The sequence below is a fragment of the Phalangium opilio genome, unplaced genomic scaffold (assembly GCF_054372755.1).
Source record: "Phalangium opilio isolate 3A_F unplaced genomic scaffold, DU_Popi_V2 ptg000042l_1, whole genome shotgun sequence".
Classification (NCBI taxonomy): Eukaryota; Metazoa; Arthropoda; class Arachnida; order Opiliones; family Phalangiidae; genus Phalangium; species Phalangium opilio.
The window spans coordinates 4,677,380-4,698,090 of NW_028324166.1; the positions used below are offsets into that span (position 1 = coordinate 4,677,380).

The window sequence follows — 20,711 nt, forward strand, 5'->3', positions numbered from 1 at the left end:
GTCTTATTGAAATTCAGAAAATGTCTTATTGAAATTCAGAAAATGTCTTATTGAAATTCAGAAAATGTCTTATTGAAATTCAGAAAATGTCTTATTGAAATTCAGAAAATGTCTTATTGAAATTCAGAAAATGTCTTATTGAAATTCAGAAAATGTCTTATTGAAATTCAGAAAACGTCTTATTGAAATTCAGAAAACGTCTTATTGAAATTCAGAAAACGTTTTATTGAAATTCAGGAAACGTTTTATTGAAATTCAGGAAACGTTTTATTGAAATTCAGGAAACGTTTTATTGAAATTCAGGAAATGTTTTATTGAAATTCAGAAAATGTTTTATTAAAAATGGGAAAATATTAGTTCGGGTCATTTTTATGGAAAAAAAGGCTTAGTTTCGGAGACCTGGATTTGGCACTGTAAATGAGTCACCCGTATTAAATGCTTCTTTCATTTTTGTAATGTTGAGATCACTTAAGCATATTCTTGATTTTTTTCAAGTAGACTTTGTTGTTTAGAATTCTTTGAATTTTGAAAACCTTTTTTTGACCCTATAAATGATACGTTACTGGAAGCCGCAACTAGATGTCGCTTCATTAATTAACTAACCATTATCTTCCTTTTCGAAGCAATTGTTTTTTTGATCAAATCTAACAAAGGTTTGAAGAGCAAATATCTTTTGACTAGCTTGCGTTTGAACGCTTGGAAACATATCCTAGGATTAAAAAGAATTATTTTGTAGTATGGTCAGCTGGAGAAATGGTCTTCTAAGTCTTGGAAATAAGGATATTTTTCAACAAGTTCATTGTTCTGAGTAATACAATTGTACTTTTTTAGTACATTTTAAAGTTTTCAGTACGAAAAGTACGATTTGATGTTTGAAAGTACATTTTCAATTTCCATTTTTTAACATTAACGTCTGTGGGACGAAAATTACGCCGCTAGATGGCGCCAAAAGCCTTTCGTTGAGGGAGACGGAAATTTTAATGCCCCCAAGGGGTGAAAAGTACGTTTTCAAAAAGCCTTCCATTGGGGTAGTAAGTTTTACTATTGAGGAAAGTACGTTCCCAAAAATTAAAGGAACAACACTCATGGGACCATGCAGTGACTCCCTAATGTCTAAATAGTAAACTTTTCCTTATTACTGGTTCCCCTTTGGTTTTGTAATAGACTTGCAATTAAACTGGTCCCGAGTACAGTAGCCCCCACTTTGTGAGTTTAAAACTGGTTCATGCAAATAATAAACTGGTTTTTGACCAGCTGTGAACCAGTGCTATGTCCAAGACTGACCACGGAAGATAACATTTTTGATATTCATGGTTGTAGGTGGGTCAGATCTGGTGCATATGCATTAAAAGAGTCTCGGTTGTGGTTTAGTTTAAACAAATGTCAACTAGATGCTCCCATAATCGAGGGGTGGACTTGACTGGCCAACTATAAGCTTAGCAAAGGCTAGTTTTAGCTCCGCCCTCGACGCTAACGAGTTCTGATTGGTTAATGCCTTTGGCTGACTAACTAAGCTTAGCAAAGGCTAGTTTTAGCCCCGCCCTCGACGTTAACGAGTTCTGATTGGTTAATGCCTTTGCTGGACTAACTAAGCTTAGCAAAGACTAGTTTTAGCCCCGCCCTCGACATTAAGAAGCTCTGATTGGCTCCTGCCTTTGTCAACGGTAAAATTGGTGTGTAGAAGATTAGTCAGTATCTCAGGGGCGCCACAGAAGCTGACATTTGCTTAAAACTTATGTAGAAAAAGACAAAACAAGAAAAAAGATGCACAAACCACGAAATAACTTCTTTCCCGATACCAAACTTCATTCCAAATTTTTTCCTGAACAGCTTAGCTCTGAGAATAATTGTATTTGAGATTTCTTCTATAACCCCTGAACAGAAAAATATACATGCGAAATGAAATGTTACACACAAGAAGCTAGGTTCTAGTGATAGTTACATAGTTACAGTAACTATCCTAATTACCGAGCAAAAATGAAGGAAACTTCATTCTCATATTTTTCGGTCCGACCCTGACGAGATATTCGAATCTAGCAGCGAATAGAAGACACTTTTCAAAAATATTTCGCTTCACAACGTCTTTACCGTTAATCTGTGGTATTTAATGATTTTAAGAGCATAACACGAGTTATATTAGATCCGGGATATCTTAATTACCTCGGTATCTAAGATCAATGGTGAGAATTGGTGTAAAGCCATGCTATTCATAATAAGAAGAAAATTAACATTGATTTGCTTAAAGTTAAGGGTTAAAGGTAGATCCATGACTTAAAGCAATTGAAGTCTCGGCTGTGGTTTAGTTTAAACAAATGCCACTAGATGCTCCCATAATCGAGGGGTGGAGTTGTCAAGCCCTCTAAGCTTAGCAAAGGCTATTTTTAGCTCCGCCCTCGACATAAACGAGTTCTGATTGGCTCCTGCCTTTGGCAACAGTAACATTTGTGTGTAGAAGATTAGCCAGAATGTTAGGGGTACCAAAGGTGCAGACAAAATGAACCAATCAGAAATCCTGAGTCCTCGATGAGGGCGGAGCTCAAACTAGCCTGTCAACTCCACCCTTCGACAATGGGAGTTATAATAATAAATTTAACATTCACTACCGGCTCCTACCCGAAACAATGGAAACAAGCCCAAGTCATTCCAATATATAAGGATGGAAACGTTACTAATCCAAAGAACTACAGACCCATATCTATTTTACCATCTTTATCTCTGGTTTGTGAAAGAATAGTGCATAAAAATATATATAAATATCTAGAAGAACATAAGGTGTTTTACACCCTGCAATCTGGCTTCAGAGAAAAGCACTCAACTAAAACCTGCATATTCAACCTTTATGAGACGATCCTGGAAAACCTAAACCAAGGAATGTACGTCTTAGTAGTTTTTATAGACCTCTCAAAAGCTTTCGATACAGTGCAACACGATATCCTTTTGAGTGACTTACTAAATGCTGGAATTGAAGACAAAGCGCTATCATGGTTCGCATCCTATTTGAAAGACAGATATCAGTCTGTGCACTACGCCAATAAATATTCTCAGAATCTGCCAGTTAAACATGGGGTCCCACAAGGTAGTGTGCTGGGTCCCCTATTGTTTAACTTGTATACATCTGAATTGCACAAAACTCTAAAACACTCAACGGCCAATGAATACGCCGACGATAGCGCTATAATAGGAGCACACAAAAATCTAGACCAGCTGATAACAGCTATGGAACAAGACATTAGCAATCTAAAGAAAGGCCTAAACGACAAAGGACTATTTCTTAATGAGAAGAAAACGAAATTCATGGTTTTCTCCCCGAACAAGAAGTCCAGAGATAATTCAACAAACTTAGAAACTCTCTGTAATGGCTCTATCTTCCGAGTTAAAACCTTCAAATACCTAGGAGTCTGGCTAGACGAATTACTATCTTGGGCAGAGCAAATCAACTACGTTGCAAATAAAGTAAAATCCAGAATATGGCTACTAAAGCCTTTACAGAACTGCTTGGACACAGCAACTTTGCGTTTAATCTACATTGCTTGCATAAAACCCGTATTTGACTACGGTGATATATTTTACCATAACACGACGTCAAATAACACTGCTAAACTGGAAGCTCAACATAAAATGTGTGCAAAACTTATAACTGAAACGACAAAGTATTCCTCTGCCACTAAGGCCATAGAACTAGCGCAAATAACTTCGCTCAAAACAAATTACAACTATAACCTCTTAGTCTTGATGCATAACGTCAAAAACAGAAATGTCCCACAATATATGCTTGATTGGTTCCCTGATCCTCGGCAATCTAGCTCTACCAGGAACTATAGAAATAACTTCTATGTCGAATCTTTCAACTCCAATTTCCGTCCAAAGAGCACTAAATACAGAGGTATCAAGGCCTGGAACGACCTGGACGCCTCTATAAAGTCAATTAAACCTACAAAACTGTTTAAAACTGCTATTAAAAACATTTTAAATTAATTTAAATTAAAATATACTCCACGGACTCCTTTGTAAATAAGAATTTTTTCTTAAAGGTTGATCCAATAAAAGCCTTTTTATTATTATTATTATTATTATTATTATTATTATTATTATATCTAGTGGCATTATTTTAAACTAAACCACAGCCGAGACTTGCTTTAAAGGGCTAGGAAAACTAGGTGCTTCGTTGATACAAAACCACAGTAAACACAAGCAAGGAATAGACCCAACCAACAAATAAACAAGTTGGCTTGGTCTCATCTCCATCTAAGGGATAGAATCACGTGACTAACAAAGTTGACTGTAGTACCATCTGTCGTTGAGCGACGAAAATGAATCTCTTATTTTTCTGACTGGATTAGAGTCTGACTCTAGGGGTAAAACAGGTTCTGCGCATGGTTAAAATCAAGCCAATCAGGTTATCCCTTTCTCGCCTCAAAACCCGAGAACAAGATCTGAGCCGTTATAAAAATTCAAAAGATTTGTTGGTTGGGTCTATTGAAGGATTCTAGAATATCAATGTCCTTCCAAATTTAATGTGACCACTTTTAAAAGCTAATAGATGGCGCTGTTATCAGAAACAATGCACAAACTGCCTAACAGAGATTATTTCTTACACCTCCAAGGATACCTAGCCATTAACTAATACCAGTAATCCATAATTATCATTATTGAACAAGGATTGTAATGGAAAACTTACAATGTAAGTTTCTTCTTTAATCTGTTACCCATTTGGTCTGTATCGATTACCATGGAGTATTGAACACCTGCAAAAGTGTAAATTTATATCTCTGGATGTACTTTCTGAGCTCATAGGTTTGATTTTCTTTACTTACTTCTCACAGTTGACTTTGAAAAATTGGTTCGCACAGCGGCAGATTTTAAGTCCATTGTGAATCCAAGCCAACTTACTTCATCTAATTCTGGAAAGAAAAGATATCGATTAAACCTTCTTTACAGCGTTAATGCGCAGACTCAAAAGAATTAATCTCTTAAATTCTCACCATGTTCACTTTCATCAGCTTCATTTTGTAATGAAAAATTCACAAATGTCTTCTTTCCACTGTAGAGAGTTCCCATACTTGGGCTCACTATTAAATAGAAATTAAACTGAAGTTAAAGCAAAGGGCGGCTCCGTTGATGCCCCTGAAAGATGCCTTTTCTGCTACACGTTGGCTAAGACTAGTTAAACCAAAGGCAGGAACCAATGGGACCTAGTGCATTAGGTCTGATTGGTTCCTGCCTTTGGCAAGGTAAAATTCGTGTCCAGAAGATTAGCCAACATGCTAGGGGTGATAATGGAGCCGCCTGTTACTTTAAGAGATGATGAAAAACTGTTCTATTTGCAGACTACCATAAGGTAAGGACTGCAATCAAGCTGGTGACATATTCTTAATTGAAATGGTCAAAATAATTCTTACTTCTAGCCATGCTTTTGTAGTATCTCGCGGCTTGTTTTCTGTTGGAACTTAGGAACAATAGATCATCCGTGAATCTCCCGGAGAAATCACAGTTTCTGATTTTGAAATCTTTTAAAGCTCTCCTTTCCACTTCGGAAAGAAAAATGTTGCACATTGAAGATGAAAGCATTCCACCTTGCGCTATTCCTTTGCTTAATCGGTAGTGAACGCTTCCTACCTTTACGATCACAAAATATAATTAAATTTTAGAATTAAATACATTCTTAATCATATTCAATTCCAATCACTACATACGTACATTGATTACGCAATGTTTTACAAACACATTCAAGCATTCCATGATCTCCATGGGAGTAACTACTCTATCGTTATTCTGAAAACATGAATTAAATTGATGTTAATAGAGGCGTAGTTAAATTAAAGTAATATTAGTCGCATGTTTATAGAGAAGATTCCAATTTAAGATAACTTAAAGCAAATATCGGCTCCTGTGGCTACACAAATTTTACCTTGCCAAAGGCAGGAACCAATCAGTGCTCGTTAAAGTCGAGGGCGGAGCTAAAACTAGCCTTTGCTAAGCCTAGAGGGCCAATCAACTCCACCCCTCGATTATGGGAGCATCTAACGGAATTTGTTTAAACTAAACCACAGCCGACGCTTGTTTTTCTAATTGCTACGCGTATTTTTCAATTAGTAAAACCAGAAGTATATAATACTTCTCTTCGAGAGAAGTGTACCACAAAGCGGGGTAAGTGTAACGTCACTCTTCCCAACATCGGAACATTTAGAGCAAGGTTACTGAAACGAATCACATACACGATAAATAGTTCCCTCATCATTATACTATATTAGCGTTTAAATATTTGGCAAGACGCGCTTGCGCATTTTTGTCCCACGTCAAGACGAGGTTTGTGGTATGATTGCTGGGGATTTAGAGCAAACAATTATAGAATTCACCTTACGGTGCTATGCCCATCTATAGTTTGATGAGCGGGAAAGCAAACTTAAAGGGTGAGCCTGGGAAGAATGACGTTACATAACTGAAGCATTAAGAGGATACAGAGTGTCATCCTTCTTCTATTATCCCCTTCTGGTAGAACTTAGTAATTTACTGACGGGATTTTAAGCTTGCATTTTTACGCAAAAATTAAAGTTTTGGTAAACTTCTAACTGAATAGCTGCCAATAAAAAGATCCAAAACCAAGCTTACCCAATCACAATAGACTTTGTGCGACGAAGATGGATGAAAAATATTCATCATATCTTTAAATGAGTCGGAAATCTTTCCAATACAATTTGAGTGTACATTGAAGACGTTATCATTTTTCCAGCTTATGATAGAATATCTATTCAATTTACGATCTCCAATTTTCAACTAAAATGCACAATAATTTTTAAATTTAAAACAATAATCTAAAATGTTTCAGAAAAGGAACAGTCAAGCTACACCCGGAGTTCAGGAGGAAGGTCAACTTGTAGGGGAAACACCTGACCCGCACTTTGCTTTACAATAAAGTCAAGAAGCGTTATCTAGTTTATTAGGGAGAAGGTGTAAGATGCCTTAGTATTCGCGCGCCATAGTCCCAGTCCCCCTTTCAAAATACAAGGGGGGACGTAAAAGGAGGGCGGGCTATTTCGCCTCTCCTCAGTCGGAAAATACGTAATTTTCGTCATTCGCGCTCGCTGAAGTGAGCTTTCAAGAACCAATGAGATGCTGGTTGTAATTTGGATGCGGGGATTAACTTCGGACCTACGTTTGGACAGGAAATAAATCTGGAAATGTGGCGAATTTATACCTTCTCCCTAATAAACTAGATATCGCTTCTTGATGAAATTTAGTAAAATTACCTCTTTGTGCATCAGCTCAACAAATTTCAAGAGTAGATCTTGATCAATAGATCCAAAACAATCAGTAATATCAAGTTTTACAGCATAAAGCTTGCTGTATATTAAACAGTAAATTAGTAATACGATTAATGTAAAATTGAGAGATATATTTTATAAATTAAACATCATTACATGCCTAAATTTTTCTTTCTTAAGTTCGACGTGAAATTTTTTGTAAGCTTTGTAAATTTGCATATTACTTTGTAAACTCGAACCGTATCTCTCTGGGTGCGTTTTCTATAATTGTACGAAAGTTTCAATAAGTCCGCGGTTTGGTCGAAGCAATGAGATAGAATATATGTATTAAACCTAGAGTTACAATTGGCCATATGTCTAATCAGCGCCACTAGCGGATGGACTGAAAACTACTCCCATAGAGTCTAGGTATATTTAAGCGGGTTTGCAGAATTTCCGTCAGATGGCGCGGCGTTCGAGCCACCTGGCGGAAATTCTGCAAACCCGCTTAAATATACCTAGACTCTATGGGAGTAGTTTTCAGACCATCCGCTAGTGGCGCTGATTAGACATATGGCCAATTCAAATCGGCTTACGGCGAAACACATTGTTTTTATCAAGCACGTATATCAAAACATAACAGCGCCATCTGTGCGCCTCTAGCGGAACTAATTACAACTTTTACTTATTGCTTATTTGCAATCAGAAACATCGTTATGATTTTTATTTCATCTATTTATTAGATTAAAAAGGACTTGAGCTTTTATTATTTAACTCGCGTATTTAATTTAACGCGTTTAAAAAACTATCTTGACAGCTTGTTACGCAGATTATAGCAGCAGACGGTAATCAAAAGTTCTTCAAGTGATTAATAGGTGGCGCCACCCGTATTTGATAAAGATTCGTGCTCGACAAAAAGTGTATCGCGAAACGTCGATCTCGAGATCTGAATTCAATGCTAAGCTAAATCGCTTGAAGGGGGCGTAAACTAACTGACCCGCGTTTTGATTTACTCTTGTTCATTGAGCTTACAAGTAACAAGAACTTACCTCCAAGTACTCAAAGTGACTTCGAATTGCTTTGAGCATCCAGTACAGATTTGGTTCTGCATTCTAATTTAAAACGAAATATGCGTCACAATGTTTAACGGGTCGGTAAAGAAGGTAAAAGCCTGGTTACTCACAGATTTCAGTTTGGCCTTTGAAACATTGATGATTGGTCTCGAGCCATTGATTTTGGGAACGAATCTTATAGATCCAGGACCGTACCATTTTCCAGTCTCCTTATAGTCACTAACTTCCGCTTTCGTTAGCTTTGTAAGTTTACCCTTGGCCTCAATATCTGAGAGTAAAAACAGAAAGTTAAGCTTCAAAGTAGAAAGTAAAACTCATCTCATATCAAGCGGGGAAAAGAGCTATTTACCATTGATATCCGCCTGGGATATTTTTTGGTACAAAGACTTTCGATAATAGTATGGATAATAATTTGAACGGGAAATTTCTGTGATGTAGAAGCAGCCCTGAAACATTATTAAAATTTAATTTCATCAATTAACATTAACTTTGAGAACAATTAAAGCAAGTCTCGGCTGTGGTTTAGTTTAAACAAATGCCACTAGATGCTCCCACACTCGAGGGGTGGAGTTTACTGGCCAGCACGAGTTTTGATTGGATCCTGCCTTTGGCAAGGTAAGATTTTTGTGTAGAAGATTAGCCAGAATGTTAGGGGTGTCGCAGGAACCGACATTTGCTTTAATAAACTTGAGTTACATAAATTAATTAATACAAAATACTTTTAGAATTTTTAAAATGAGGTCCAGAAAAAACATCATCACGCAGCAAAGCTGAGCAGTCTGAACGCTGATATCCAGTTTTTTGTTTAGCCATGGAATGTCTTTTGTCTGAAAATAGTTTATCAACCCACCTTATTCCCGATGCGTGTGCCAAGGCTTAAAACGCGATTTTTAACTGCCAAATCTGGGGTCAAAATGAAAGGTTCAGAGCCGAATAAATATAATATAAACCCAGATTTGTCAATTAAAATTCGCGGCTTAAGCCTCGGCACACGCATCGGGAATAAAGTGGATTAGTTTGCTTCCCATTTGCAAGTCTGCCGGATGCTACAAGTTCTCACCTTTATGTTTGATAAAAACCAGTTTATCCTCAATTTATCTTTAATTCCAGCAGAACACACTCTTTTCAACGCTGAAACGCAACAATATCCATATGAATACACCAATAAATTTATAATTTTATCTAAAAATTACATAATTAAAGAGACCCAGGGCCTTGGCTAAATTTCGCTATTTGTGTCTGATACACATCGTTACCTGCTTTGGAAGCCGCAAGTCCCTTAAAGGTACCAATTTGACTCCGTCATACTTTGACCCTTTGAATACTTACATGATAGGAAAGTATTTCTGTTCTTGACACTGCCAAAGAGTTCCAATGGAATAATTTGGTAGCAATACGCTCTTAAGTACGCGTAAACCTAAAAAGGGCCACAATTGTTTTGAACTAGCTGTTGTCCCAGGCTATTAAACTGATAAAAGACACTAGTACCTTGCAATGTGTGGTAAATCGCACAACGTGAGTTGGTTTAGGTTCATTTTTTATAGCTGATTTTGGGACGGGACAGTATTTTTCAAGCATACTCTTCATATTGGCACTTCTGTAGTGCGAAACAAATTATTGAACAGTCTATTAATAAAGGACTAGAAATTACGACTGGTAATTAACAAGGCGCATTAAAGGGAGTATTAAGAACAAAAAGGATAGACTCGAGCAAAAATGCCATCGGATCATTCACCAGGATTCCTTTCGTGCCTTTCAGAAAGGCCTAGCTTAAAGCAAAGCGCGGGTCACGTGGTTCCGCTACAAGCTGACTTTCCTTACGAACTCCAGTTTTGGCTTGGCGAAGGTAGGAGGTATTTGTGGGCGGGATTTATAAGTACACTTATAAATCACGCCCACTAGCCTTCGCCAAGCCAAACCCGGAGTTCAGGAGGAAAGTCAACTTGTAGGGGATCCACTGGACCAGTGTTAGGAATATTGAAAAATTTAATCAACGCAATTATACCTGTAATTGTTTAAAAATTTATAGATGATTTCCACAAAATCATCTTGCTTTGTCACAGACAATACGCTTTCAGGAAGACCTATGAGATTAATTAGAAAATGACTTAATTTCTGTCAAGAGGCGGAGCTAAAACTAGGCTTTGCTAAGCTAAGAGGGCCTTTCAATTTAATCCCTCGATTATGGGAGCATCTAGTGGCATTTGTTTCAACTAAACCACAGCTGAGACTTAATTGCTTTAAAGGGCACAACCAGAGGCTTGTGGACGTGGTACCTTTTTGAAGAAGTAAAAGCGTGTAGGCGTAGATTTCCCGCAAGCCTCTGGTGGAAATAATCAAGATAACACCGAGCAGAATAAAATTTACCTTCGTGAAACATAATGTTGGCAATTCTTTCGTATCCTATTTTAGTTGATGGTATTTCAAGCAATGGCACTGAAACAACAAAAAGGGGGGGGAGGATACTTGAGACCAATAAAATTTCAATGTAGGTCCTTCAAGTGCGCAAGTAAAGATCATGTGTTTTGTAATGTAAGCCTTTCAGTTCTGGGATGCATATAGCTGCGGCAAAAATTCTGAAGATGGCAAGCGCCATCTAGTGAACAAACCTAACAAATAATTCACTAACCTTCTACTTTTTCTCGAAAACCTCTGCAATAAAATATATCGTACCTCCTTATGGAGCGGTTTAACCTGTCAAAAATTTGTTTTAATAAATAGAACGCGAAAATTCAAAAAGCTCGATTTCTGTACTGACAAATATTTAAACTAATATCATGAATTTATTTATTAACATGAATATATATGTGTATCATTAGCCTTTCTATCATGTTATTCAGGGATGGGAGGGACCTTTCTATTACATACGCGTTTAACGTCATCGCGGTAGCCAATCAAAATCGAGACACCTGGAAGTTCGAGCAGACGACCAGTTTAACAAAATTGTATGAGGGATACAATTTTCGGTTAGGTTGAATAGGTTCACCAAACTGCGTCAACTGAATATTAAAAATGATCGCCGATACGTGAATAAATATCTCAACACGATGTCCGAAAGTGATATTGATCTTTCAAAGGAAATTATAAAAAGTGCCTGCAATGTTTTTCCTAATCTGAAACTGAAAACTGTTGGTAAAGTGCTAAGCCTTGGCCATTATGAAAATGAATGTAACGGTTGAAAGTAAACTACTAACATTTTAAATCGTGAGAATTGATGATGCTGGTTTTTCCCTGCTGTTGGAGGTAAAATTAATGCGGTAGTTGATCAATTTACAAGCATAATTAGCCTTCCGCGTGACAAGAGCTTTAGCTTTAAAAACAAACCGCCAGAAATCCTCTGACGTCACTCAAACTAAGCCCCTCCCATCCCTGAATATGTAGTTTAACTAGTCAATGCAGATATATATTCATGTAAATAAATAAATTCATGCTAATATTTACTCACTTGAATCCTTTCAAAACATGTGGCAACTCTTTTACTTGTCTAGTTGCTTGAGTTAAGTTCCCCTACGAAAAAATTCAACAATAAACTGACAGATGGACTGGAATGATAAGGTAAAACCCCTGTTCTTCTAAAGGCATCGCCTATCGACGCCCCTAGCGGGACAGTCCCGAAACTCAATTCGACTCATAAGGCTTACAGGGCTCCCACCAAAATCTTAAAAAAAAAGTAGGGAAATAGGGGATTTTTTAGGCTAGAAATAGGGTGAAATAGGCACCGAATTTTTTAAACTAGGGACCAAATAGGAACCAAAATGGGATCTTTATTTGAACTTATATTTTCACAAAATGACAAAGTCAGATATTTGTAAAAATGTTTTGTCATAAAACAGACTTAGTTTTTGTTTATTACATTACTACGTTTTATCTATCACAATTCTATTACACTTAACAATCAGTCTTTTTTCGTTTTTCAACGAAATAAGAAATATAAATGTGTAAATTGGACTTTGGGTTGAATATTATAAGCTGATGGCACATTAAACTAGGAATATGGTGATTTAGGGACCAAATCACAATTCTATGGTGGTTTAGGGACCTCAAAAAAAAGTAGGGGGTTTTAGGTATTTTAGGGACATGGTGGGAGCCCTGGGCTTATGTTATGGTTTGAGTTGAAAAAGTTTCAATATTGGTTGAGGCGTGGCGCTAGAGAGGCGCTGCCCTAAAAGAACCATGCGCCTTATCTCCATTCCGGTCAATCAATGGTAAAAAAGGCGTTAAAAATGTAATTAATACATTTTCCGGTTCGAGTTTTGACACTTTTGGGCATCTAGTATCAACAACATTATCGGCTTTTCTTTTACATGGACCTTTACGTTCTTTTGAAGATGCATTTCCTTGCGAATTTTGGCGCTTCTTGCTTAAATTCTTTTGGTGTTGCAAATCGATTTTCAAACCTAAATTTCAAATTTGATTTGAAAGTTCGACTAAAGTATTCAATTTCGGCTCATATAGGACCCCTAACATTCTTGCTGATCTTCTACACACAAACTTTACCTTGCCAAAGGCAGGAACCAATCAGAATTCAACTAAGAGGGCGGAGCTAAAATTAGCCTTTGCTAAGTCAACTCCGCCCCTCGATTATGGGAGCATCTAGTGGCATTTATTTAAACTAAACCACAGCCGAGACTTGCTTCAATTGAATCAATACAATTGAGATAATGGCAAGAAATTAAGTTAAAGCAATTAGTGTCGGCTGTGTTTTAGTTGAAACAAATGGAACTAGATACTCCCATAGTCGAGGGGTGGATTTAAATGGACCCCTAAGCAAAGGCTAGTTTTAGCTCCGCCCATCATTGACAAATTCTGATTATCTCCTGCCTTTGGCCAGGTAGAATTGGTAAGTAGAAGACTAAAGCCAACAAATTAGGGGCGTCGAAGGGTTGAGCTGAAATTTACAAACGAACAATACAGCAATCTCAGTTATGACGTCAGTGTTTTGGTAAAACGTCCCGGGATTAAGTTTGGTAGTGGGCGGTCATATTTGGTACCTCTTTGGTTCTATGGGCGAATAGCTTGGATAACGTCACACTAAGGGTTCTGAGATAGCTCTATACTCGAGATACTCCCTCAACCCAAGTGTCACATATATACTTACCAGCTCTCTGAATAACTGATGATCTACAAAAAAACTCGAACACTGCGCAGTAGCTAACCAGATGGTAGAAATACTCGGGTCCAATTCTGTGTGGAGAAACATTTTTAGAAAAAATGTCCAGTCCTTTTGTAATTGAATTTTCTCTTGGAGATTGAATTTGTTGTACTTACATTTTATAAAGCCATTCAAAGCGGTCTGTTAGGAAAAACTTAACATTTTCTGGTTCTACAGGTGAAACTTTATGAGGGCCATTTGAAATACAAAACTATAAATTAAGACAAATAAAATTTTCATTACATTCACATCTTAATACTATCCTCTAACGTAGAGAGGAAGTGTAAATTAATTACCGGTTTTTTACCCTGGGCCAATACATTGTCAAGCCATAAAAATTGCTGGACACACCACTGTTAATTAAAAATATGAGAGTAGTAATTAGAATTGCACCCAGCAAAAATAGTAAAATGGCAGACATGGTATAATTTATTCAAAAATACCCACAAACTGAGTATATCTGATGGTTCCCAAAACCCCACGATCGGGGTATTTAGAGCTTACAATATCCGTATCCTTGAAGGGAGTCACTTCGCATACAAGTACATCAGGAAATTTTTCCAGTAATTCTCTGAAATATATTTCCATTGTCTTAAATATTTAACGATCTCATTCGATTAGTATTGTAACCGTGGCGCCCTCTGACGGCAACAGTGTATAACGCTTAAAGGGGATGTAAAGAAGGCATTGGCGTTGTTCTAAAAATTATTTGAAATACGTCAGAGACACATGACTGAGGAGAGGCGTGGATCGTTTTATTTCGAACACTACCACTTCAGGGAATTGGCGCTGCAATATCGCGAATAAAACGAGGACTTGGTGTCCACTCGTACTCCTTGTGCAGTCATTAGATCTAAGCGTCACGTGGTGCCTGTGACGTGTATCAAAGCATTTTTAATAACCCTCCGATGCCTTCTTTGCATCCGTTTAAAGAAAAATTGCGTTTAAATTCGACTAAATACTTCAAAATGCGAGTATTGGGCGGAATAATTTAGTTTTGCTATTTGAAAATGGAAAATAAAATAGGCATTTAGACTGGTGATTAAATCATTACTATGGCGCCACCTAGTGGAAAATATATGTGCTTCGGGACTAGCGTTTGCTCTATTGTCAATTGTAATAGTCTATTGAGCCGCCATAACTGTGTCGTTTATTTAAGATTTTGTCAAAAATTATTCAAATCGCAAATTTTAAAAACTGTATTTTTCAAAACATAGGTTAGGTTATGCATACAGGATGTTTCTGAAAATTCTGGCATAAAGGCTATTCTTTGGGTCAGACTGAGTGAAAAGTATCAGGGAATATGGGGTCTGAAACATTTAGTTTCGGAAGTACGGACCCCCACACATTGGCCCCTCAAAACAAGGAAATGGCACAGATGTGGAGTAACACATCTCAGAGTACCCATCTTGTTTAGACAATTTCAATACCTTCCAATCTAAGAACGTTATTGAGCCTTTATCTAGCAGAAGTGTACCTTTAAAGGTAGCAGTGTGCCTAAGCTGGTAATGTAAGGTGGTCAACATACGTACGGTAAATTTGCACTTACGCTTTATTGTCTTCATAGAGCTGTTTTTCAATATGTCGTTCAACGTACGATGAGAGAAATTCCACTTTTTGGTAGACAAGTTTTACAACGCTCGGAATCGAATACTTAATCATGTCTCTTTAGACAAGCCCTGTTTCTAAAAAAATTCTAAATCAACTTACATTCTAATTTAACATTTAACTATGCTAAATGTTAACATGGGATTCTTAAAATTAACGCAATCAGGGTGGCGTTTTTTAAAATGTTATTTGTAGTTTAACTTCAATTGCCAGTCGCTGCAAATGTCGGCTGCTGTGGCTAATCCCCTTCGGGACACCAGTTTTACTTTGTCAGAGGTAGGAACCAATCAGAACTCGTTAATTTCGAGGGCGGAGCTAAAACTAGCCTTTGCTAAGTTTAGAGGGCCTGTCAACTCGACCCCTCGATTATGGGACCATCTAGTGGCATTTTTATAAACTAAACAACAGCTGGGACTTGCATTAACACAGTGTCCTAGATTGGAAACGCAACTCTCTCCATCTTGAGTGTGGTGAAGAATTTAAATTAGAAAAATGTGATTGGTCTGTTCAAATGGGAAAATTGAGAATCAACAAATTTTCCCTACAAAGGCGAGTAAAAATTAAAATGTTGGGAAATGAAATTAGTTTGTCGGAAAAACTTTTGGTTAGAAAATAAAATTATTAAAACTTTTTTAAATATGTCTTCATTTCGATTATGAGAATGAAGACGCGTTAGTCTTAGGTTATGTTAGGTTAAAGCAAGTCTCGACTGTGGTTTAGTTCAAATAAACGCCACTAGATGCTCCCATAGTCGAGGGGTGGAGTTAACTGGACCGTTAAGCAGAGGCTATGATTTAGCTCCGCCCTCGACATTAACGAGTTTTGATTGGTTCCTGCCTTTGGCAAGGTAAAACTGGTGTGTAGAAGATTAGCCAGCATGCTAGGGGCGCCAAAGGAACCGACATTTGCTTTAAATATTTATATTTTGCACTACATTTTGCAACCGACGAAAGTTTTGAGTCGTTTTTAGTTATTTTTAGGGTGCTGAACACGAATATTAACTTAATTTTCAATAATAATAAGAAAATTTCGGTAAACTGCACTTGTTCCTGATGACGTTGAAATGTGAGTCAAAGAGATAAATAAGACTATCTACGAGCAGTCAGTACCTGTTTTCTCTGCAGTTTCAGGGTAACTTGACTAGAATGCGGACATTGGAGTCGATCACACATTTTATTTAAAAAATAGGCATCTTTGCAAAATAAAGTTTTATTTTTCATCAATATAACAATTTTAATACAAAATAATTATTTCATCATTAACAATTGACCACTACACAATTATATTTCATCCTTGACTAGAATGCTTACATCGGAGTCGATCAAACATTTTATTAAAAACCAAAATCGTAATCTTGCAAAATAAAGTTTTATTTCCATTCATCAATATAACAATTTTAATACAAAAGAATTATAATATTTTATCTTTGACACTTCACCGCGCTACACAATATTATTTCATCCTTGAGGATTTATGTTCCAGAATCCTCCAAACACATTTATACGGCTCCTTATGCCACGAATTCCACGAATAATATTCTTGGAAACGGTTTGTAAATTCGAACAACAAATTTCTATCAGTTAACAAAAAATCTATGGCAGGTTTCAACTGACTTCCTAAACCTAACGAATACATAAACTCAATTCCATCCTTACTTAACATAAAATCTCTATTAAACTGCTTATGAGGTATATTACACCAATTCAAAAACAACTTCAGAAACGGTATCTGCTTTTGATGAAATAATTTTTTAACAACATTTTGGGAATAATATTTATCATTAACAATTTTTTTCTTAAATTTTGCGTATTCTTCTTCATTGGGAAAAAACCACATAACGGCGTCGCTTAACGATTGCAAATTGTAATCGGTCAAATCAGCGGAAATTACTTCAAACACGGTTATAGGGCAAATATTAACGAGGTTGGTTTTAAAAAAGTTAACCGTTTCGTAAGGCGGTGTTGCGAATGCCTTAAAAATCTTATCCAATTGCTGAACATTCAATTTTCCTTTTTTAACGTAACTCGTAGTTGCCGTTGAAAAAACGCTTTTCAGTAACACATTTTGGTAATTTTTTATTAAATCATCGCTTTTAAATATTACAGTTAACATGTTCATTATAATTTCGGGATCAGCGTCTTTAAACAGTAAAAGATTTTTCATCTCCCTAAGGCCGTTTTCGTTAAAGAATATACGCAACAAGTCACCTTCCGAACAATCTTTCAAAACAATTTCAAGGACACCAATATCAACATTTGAAAATATCTTCCAAAATAATGGGAAATCAACATTATGATTTTCAATTATAGAAGTTTTGACTTGAGTCGGAGACGAAGTCCAAACTAACTCGAACAGCGAACGATAAGTACTTGACATAATACCCATGGACACTTTAGTACTCAGTTCGAGTAATAAGAACTTGTAATGATACTCTGGGATATTTTTACAGCAAAGCGTGAACAAAGACGGGAAATAATCCTGATACGGATAATTCAAAGTTAACGGTAACAAATCTTCGTAGAACAAACGCTCGGAAGCCACGGAAGCAATTTGTTCCTGCGATAAACACTTAAACAAATAAAGCGTAGTTTTGGGATTAAGATTGTGTCTTACTGCACCCATAAACATTTGTTGTATCAATACAACACGTTCTTCTTGCGGCATTTTGGACCAAAAATACTCAAAGGCGAAGCTATTACACTGTCCGATACTCCACAAGCACAATATTTCGTACAATGTCTTGCCAGAATGGTTTTTAATTAAAGCATTTTCGAAAGTATCCATTTTATTCAACATACGATGATGCCAGTAATACGTAGCAAAGTTGTAATCGTGTATCGGTTTAAACGTTGTTTGACTAAGAAACAGACGTTTGTAATTTGGTTTAGAAACCTTGTTGGGTGTCCATAGTTTAGTAACCAAATCTTGTAAGCAATAATTACAAGCTACTTCGAATAACAATTTCGGGTTTTTGAAGGGTCTGTTTAGTATATTTCTTGCCGTACGTACTTCGTCAACTACACCGTTACCGCTCCATTCTAAGGTTGCGAAGTATATATTGGAATCGTACGGAATTGTCATCCAAACGGAGTTAAGGGGTAAATTTTGGAAGTATTTAATGGTAGCCAAGCCCATACATTGAACTGTTTCGTAACATTCTTTAAGGATGAAATCGGGCAATGGCAATTGCCATATTTTGGAAGCTAATTCCTCGACGAATAATACTTCTTTCTCTTTAACGGCTACTCCACTCAGAACTTGGAATAAACCCGTAGAAACTACCCGCCAATTTTCTAAATCATAATTTAACGCGTGTTCAAAGTTAATTGAACGCAAAATATTGACTGATATGGTAACTCTCGATAGATGTTCGAGGGAATAGACGGAGTGTTTGTATTCGGCCATTTTTACATAATATCGTACGATGATTTGCAATTTATTTTTAGTTATTTGAACAAGAATTAATTAAATGTTTTGAATTTCAGGAATTTAGTATTGCAAATTTTCAAATTTTCAAAATTTCAGTTATATTATTTTTCGTGATGCAAGCACTTTTTTTTTGAAAATTGTAGCTTTAATTGCAAACCAAGCTCTTTGTTAATCAGTTTAATATGGCACCTATTAGCTTGGTTTCATGTTTCTTTACAAAAATTATGTTTTTGTGTGATCAGAATTGCCTTCTAAATTTATAACATGCCAATCAATGACTTGTTTCAAATTTAATTTAACACGGATTTTTTTTAGCTGTTCTTTCAAATAGAAACTAGCTTTTAATGAACAGCTAGCTCCTGAGGGCAAAAAACGTTTTAAGACGATTTTTAATGTTAATAACTTCTACTTGAACGTATTTTCAAGCGAAACATTCAGTTATTCAGTGGAAAACACAGTGCACTGTTTCGAATATTTTTCGAATAATATTCAAGGTATTTTTTTGTAATTCTAAAATATGGAAATATTATCAAAGTTTAGTGTTTCTTCGTTTCATTTCACAATCACATTTAAATATCCATTTTCCTCTATGAATATCAGCAGTCATGAAATTTCAAACCTAAATAATTAAAATATCTTTCATTGACAACAAAATAAAAGCACGAGCATCAGTCACCAATGTGCCAGTGAATTTTTTTTTTTTTACTTTTATCAAAAGATCTTTTGTTTTTGACACTTCACTTCAACACTTAAAGCAAATGACAGCTCCTGTAGCGCCCCTAACATGCTGACATCTACCTCATAACCTCAGACCAATAACAACTTGCCAAAAGCAAGCGGAACTCGTTAATATCGAAGGCGGAGCTAAAACTAGCCTTGGTAAAGCTTAGCAGCCCATCAAACTCCACCCCTCAACTATGGGAGCCATAGATATTGGGTATGGAACAGTTAAATTTTTGACGTTGAGCACGGGTCTATGGCACAGCCCCCCCCCCCCCCCGTGATAGGGCGAGTCGCTTGTGGCGCCATCAACAAAGCGGCTGGGTAATCTAAATTACTACCAACTTGAAGCTAAACAATGAACGCTGGATCTCTCAGAGCTCGGGCAGTACTTGGGAGGGAGACAACCAGGACGTTTTATATATTATTAATTCTTATTATTTTCCGTATTATTTAATGGAAGGAAAAGTGTTTGTAGGATGCAGAGAGGTTTATTAACAGAGAATTAAAACATTTGCAAGATGCAACGTTATGGTATTTTTTTATAGTTCGAATTTAATAACTCCTTCGCTCGTCAATAGGGGGCGCCACGTACCATTCACCCTATCACACACGCGAAGGGGGGATTGAAATTTCCGTCTCAAAAAGGCGCGAGACCCGCCTCGAAATAGTTTGTCTAGGATTCTTAATACATGTTCCAGTGTCTATGATGGGGGCATCTAGTGGCATTAGCTTAAACTAAACCACAGCCAAGACTTATTTTAACGATCATTTGCTTGAACCCCACATTTTGACACTTGCCCTATCTTACATTGTCACACCACTGCGTCATTCCCTTGACACGTGTAAGGTTACACCCCTCCATAATACCAACTTGCCTAATAAATGCTCCCAAACCATCAATATACATGTACATAATTTCGATTTTGACAGTGACATACACTATAACAGGTATCAAATTTTTGAACGATATCACATACGTTTAAAAATAAGATTATGAGAGGACTTAAGCTATGACAAAAAATTACACGGTTGTTGAACAATGGACTATTTCTTATGTACCTTCAAAGGCATCCGGCGTTCATCCCTTCTCTGTTGACTATAAAGTAACCTGCACTGTAGCACTTCCGTGTCTGATGTCCACTGACTCCACTCTCACAATGACCGACTCAACACACCAAGGCGGCAAGGCCTAAAACGTTGTCTTATATAAAATAAAACGACAGCGCAGTGCTGCCAATTCCTGGAATAGATAGTGAACTTCTAATGTCTTTTTTACGAGCGCGCGTGATTAAGTGCGCTGTGCATGTAAACTGGTCCATACAATGACCACAGAATGAGCATAGGAAGATTAAGATTCTAATACATAAACTTCATTCTAAATTCCATAACACTGTTTAAAGCTTTAGGTGTGGAGGTTTTGATGATATTTATCATATATTAAAATCAAAAATCACTTGAAACTTCGAAAGGCGCTCCAGCCAGCTG

At 36.7% G+C, this 20,711-nt stretch overlaps 1 protein-coding gene and 1 long non-coding RNA gene across 5 annotated transcripts; one reads left to right on the forward strand and one right to left on the reverse strand.

Annotated features, from left to right (window-relative positions):
• Positions 1-287: 287 nt before the first annotated feature.
• Positions 288-20,425, reverse strand: LOC149678564 (telomerase reverse transcriptase-like). Of its 2 annotated transcripts, none has more exons than XM_089836504.1 (31): positions 20,286-20,425; positions 15,016-15,151; positions 13,914-14,037; positions 13,763-13,819; positions 13,583-13,677; positions 13,413-13,498; positions 12,551-12,711; positions 11,760-11,821; positions 10,944-11,008; positions 10,682-10,750; positions 10,320-10,398; positions 9,803-9,911; positions 9,644-9,731; positions 9,375-9,445; positions 9,034-9,141; positions 8,664-8,760; positions 8,425-8,582; positions 8,291-8,353; positions 7,423-7,523; positions 7,248-7,341; positions 6,610-6,774; positions 5,698-5,772; positions 5,400-5,616; positions 4,983-5,069; positions 4,815-4,901; positions 4,679-4,745; positions 2,161-2,203; positions 1,969-2,095; positions 1,775-1,874; positions 604-709; positions 288-545 (listed from the first exon to the last, which is right to left on the reverse strand). In XM_089836504.1, the coding sequence occupies exons 2-31, from the start codon at positions 15,126-15,128 to the stop codon at positions 465-467; spliced, it is 2,955 nt and encodes a 984-aa protein (XP_089692630.1). In that variant the 5' UTR covers positions 15,129-15,151; positions 20,286-20,425; the 3' UTR covers positions 288-464. The 2 variants fall into 2 exon arrangements, with proteins under 2 accessions (XP_089692630.1, XP_089692631.1); XM_089836505.1 differs by having other exon boundaries at positions 15,016-15,145; positions 20,286-20,400.
• On the forward strand, positions 11,094-17,535 carry LOC149678565 (uncharacterized). Of its 3 annotated transcripts, none has more exons than XR_016366093.1 (4): positions 11,094-11,557; positions 14,684-14,976; positions 15,034-16,139; positions 16,199-17,535. It is a non-coding gene; the product is annotated as an uncharacterized LOC149678565 (long non-coding RNA). The 3 variants fall into 3 exon arrangements; XR_016366094.1 differs by having other exon boundaries at positions 15,034-15,350; positions 15,416-17,535; XR_016366092.1 differs by having other exon boundaries at positions 15,034-17,535.
• Positions 20,426-20,711: the final 286 nt, after the last annotated feature.

Coding starts and splice junctions, on each gene's coding strand:
- LOC149678564 (XM_089836504.1), bottom strand. CDS start 15,128: ATGATTAAGTATTCGATTCCGAGCGTTGTAAAACTTGTCTACCAAAAA. Junction 9,446..9,643: donor CAGAAATACTTTCCTATCAT/GTAAGTATTCAA, acceptor GTTGCGTTTCAG/CGTTGAAAAGAGTGTGTTCT. Junction 4,902..4,982: donor AGCTGATGAAAGTGAACATG/GTGAGAATTTAA, acceptor TTTTCTTTCCAG/AATTAGATGAAGTAAGTTGG.